This window comes from Cucurbita moschata, unplaced genomic scaffold (genome assembly GCF_002738365.1).
Source record: "Cucurbita moschata cultivar Rifu unplaced genomic scaffold, Cmos_1.0 Cmo_Scf00034, whole genome shotgun sequence".
In the NCBI taxonomy this organism is placed as follows: Eukaryota; Viridiplantae; Streptophyta; class Magnoliopsida; order Cucurbitales; family Cucurbitaceae; genus Cucurbita; species Cucurbita moschata.
Window position 1 is genome coordinate 1,533,640 of NW_019268550.1, and position 2,500 is coordinate 1,536,139.

At 32.1% G+C, this 2,500-nt stretch overlaps 1 protein-coding gene and 3 non-coding genes across 6 annotated transcripts in view; 3 read left to right on the plus strand and 1 right to left on the minus strand.

Moving 5' to 3' along the window:
* Positions 1-2,500, minus strand: part of LOC111430674 — a 13,235-nt gene that overhangs the window by 8,508 nt on the left and 2,227 nt on the right. For 2 of the 3 annotated variants that reach the window (XM_023067021.1, XM_023067020.1), the window contains exon 3: positions 2,239-2,304. In XM_023067021.1, the coding sequence (XP_022922789.1) occupies positions 2,239-2,304 (66 nt within the window). Of the gene's footprint in view, positions 1-2,238; positions 2,305-2,386 lie in introns of all 3 variants that reach the window. The other variant, XR_002708349.1, reaches the window with a different exon arrangement.
* Positions 197-268, plus strand: TRNAP-UGG. The gene has a single exon. It is a non-coding gene; the product is annotated as a tRNA-Pro (tRNA).
* TRNAP-UGG lies at positions 966-1,037 on the plus strand. The gene has a single exon. It is a non-coding gene; the product is annotated as a tRNA-Pro (tRNA).
* On the plus strand, positions 1,726-1,797 carry TRNAP-AGG. The gene has a single exon. It is a non-coding gene; the product is annotated as a tRNA-Pro (tRNA).

The following is a 2,500-nucleotide window of genomic DNA, read 5'->3' on the forward strand; positions in this document are numbered from 1 at the left end:
TAATCAATTTTGTATGGGATGTTATGAGTTCAATTGTTTAGGATATTTTGACTTTATATTCATAATTTTCATTTCAACTAAAAACTTCTTGTGATCAAACAATTAGCTTACAAACAAGCAACTTCACCAACTACACATTAATAAACTGTACCAACTTACAATAAATTCAATTTAATGAATGCAATGTATTCAACCAGGGCATTTGGTCTAGTGGTATGATTCTTGCTTTGGATGCAAGAGGTCCCGAGTTCGATTCTCGGAATGCCCCCTTTTTGCTTTTACCATTTTCAAAATTTAAACTTCCAAATGCCAATTAATTATTCGTTACACCTTTATATTTTATTTATTGTTCAAGAGAAGAAGGAAAGTAAACAACCTAAATAAAAGGGAGTGTAAAAGCATACCAGACATGAATGATGCATGCTTGAATGAAGCCAATCAATCCCACCTGGAACTTCATCTATATTCATTCTATCATATGCATATTTCATATTTATGATAAGAAACTTTGATCATTAGTTTCAAAAAGACAAGCACAAGACAATTCATAAACCAAGGCAGCTAATCAACAAACCTAACTTAGTTCATCAATCATTCAAAAACAACTTTGCTAAGTGCAATGAAGTCTACATCTTCATGTCCTAATTGAAAATTGAAACCTGGATTTTGATATCTAAAAAGAAAAGCAGTTGTTTTGGTGGTACATTCTCAATTTCGTAGTTAGCATAAGAAAAAATTAACTCATTTGAATTTTTTCTTATGCTTTTTTATGTGGCATGAGATTGTTGACTTTCCATTCATAATTTTCATTCAACCAAAAACTTCTGGTAATCTATCAATAAGCTTACCAACCACAATTGAAAAAACTTCACCAACTACACATTGACTAATTGTGGCTCCATCATCAAGAAGATGCAATATAACTTACAATAAATTCGATTTAATGAATGTAATATATTCAACCAGGGCATTTGGTCTAGTGGTATGATTCTCGCTTTGGGTGCGAGAGGTCCCGAGTTCGATTCTCGGAATGCCCCCTTCTTTCATTTAACATTTTCAAAATTTAAGCTTCCAAATGCCATTTAATTATTCGTTACCCCATTATATTTTATTGTTCAAGAGAAGAAGGAAAGCAAACAACCTAATTAAACTACTAAGAGTGTATATGAATACCAGAGAAGAATGATGCATGCTTTAGTGCAACCAACCAGAATCCCACCTTGAAGTTCATTTATAATCTATCATGCATATTTATAATTATGATAAGAAACTTTGATAGTTAGTTTCAAAGAGACAGGCACAAGATAATTCATAAATCAAGGCAGTTAATCCAGGATCCTAACTTACTTCATCAATCATTCAAAAGCAACTTTGTTAGGTGCAATGAAGTCTACATCTTCGTGTCCTAATTAAAAGTTGAAACCTTGTTTTTGATATGGGAAAATAAAAGCTGGTAAATTCTCAATTTCGTAGTTAGCATAAGAAAGAAAGTAACCCACTTGGTATGGGAGGTTTTGAGTTCAATTTTTTCTTATGCTTTATGTGGCATGACATTGTTGACTTTCTATTCATAATTTTCATTCCAACCTGATAAGCTTACCAACAGCAATTGAAAAAGAAACTTCACCAACTACACATCAATCAATTGAACCGTGGATCAACCATCAAGAAGATGCAATATAATTTACAATAAATTTAATTTAATGAATGTATTATACCCAACCAGGGCATTTGGTCTAGTGGTATGATTCTCGCTTAGGGTGTGAGAGGTCCCGAGTTCAATTCTCGGAATGCCCCTATTGTTTTTTTCCATTACCTTATTCATAAGGTATATATAGATCATGAGGAAACCTTTAGGTATAGTTCAAGAGAAATAGGGCATTTGGTCTATTGGTATGATTCTTGCTTAGGGTGTGAGAGGTCTTGAGTTCAATTCTTTGTGTTTCTCCCCTATTTATTTTTCCGATTATACTTCGATGCATTGTGAGGAAGATATAAAAATAAAATTCTAGAAACCTTTAGATATGTCAAGAGAAATAGGGTCTTTGGTCTAGTGGTATGATTCTTGCTAAGATGCGAGAGGGTCCTTTGTTCAATTCTATGAAGGTGCCCTATTGCTCTATAACTATTTTCAATTTTCATTATATTATTAACAAGGTATATATATATTTTATAGATCATGAGAAACATATAAGCAACCTAAATAAAATTCAGGTGACCTTCAAATATAAATCATACCAAATAATGGAGGATGAATGCTTGAATATGTAGCGCAAGCCATGCCCAACATCAAGAGGATATCATCTGAATTAAAATAAAGAACAATAAATAAATTATGTATAATCAAACAGAAATAATTCTATGCAGAATGCCCCTTCACTTTTACCATTAACAAATTTGGTAGATTTTCAATTCCTAAGTTAGCATAAGAAAAAAACAATCAATTTGATATGGGAGATTTTGAGTTTAATTGTTTTAGATGCCTAATGTGGCATGAGAT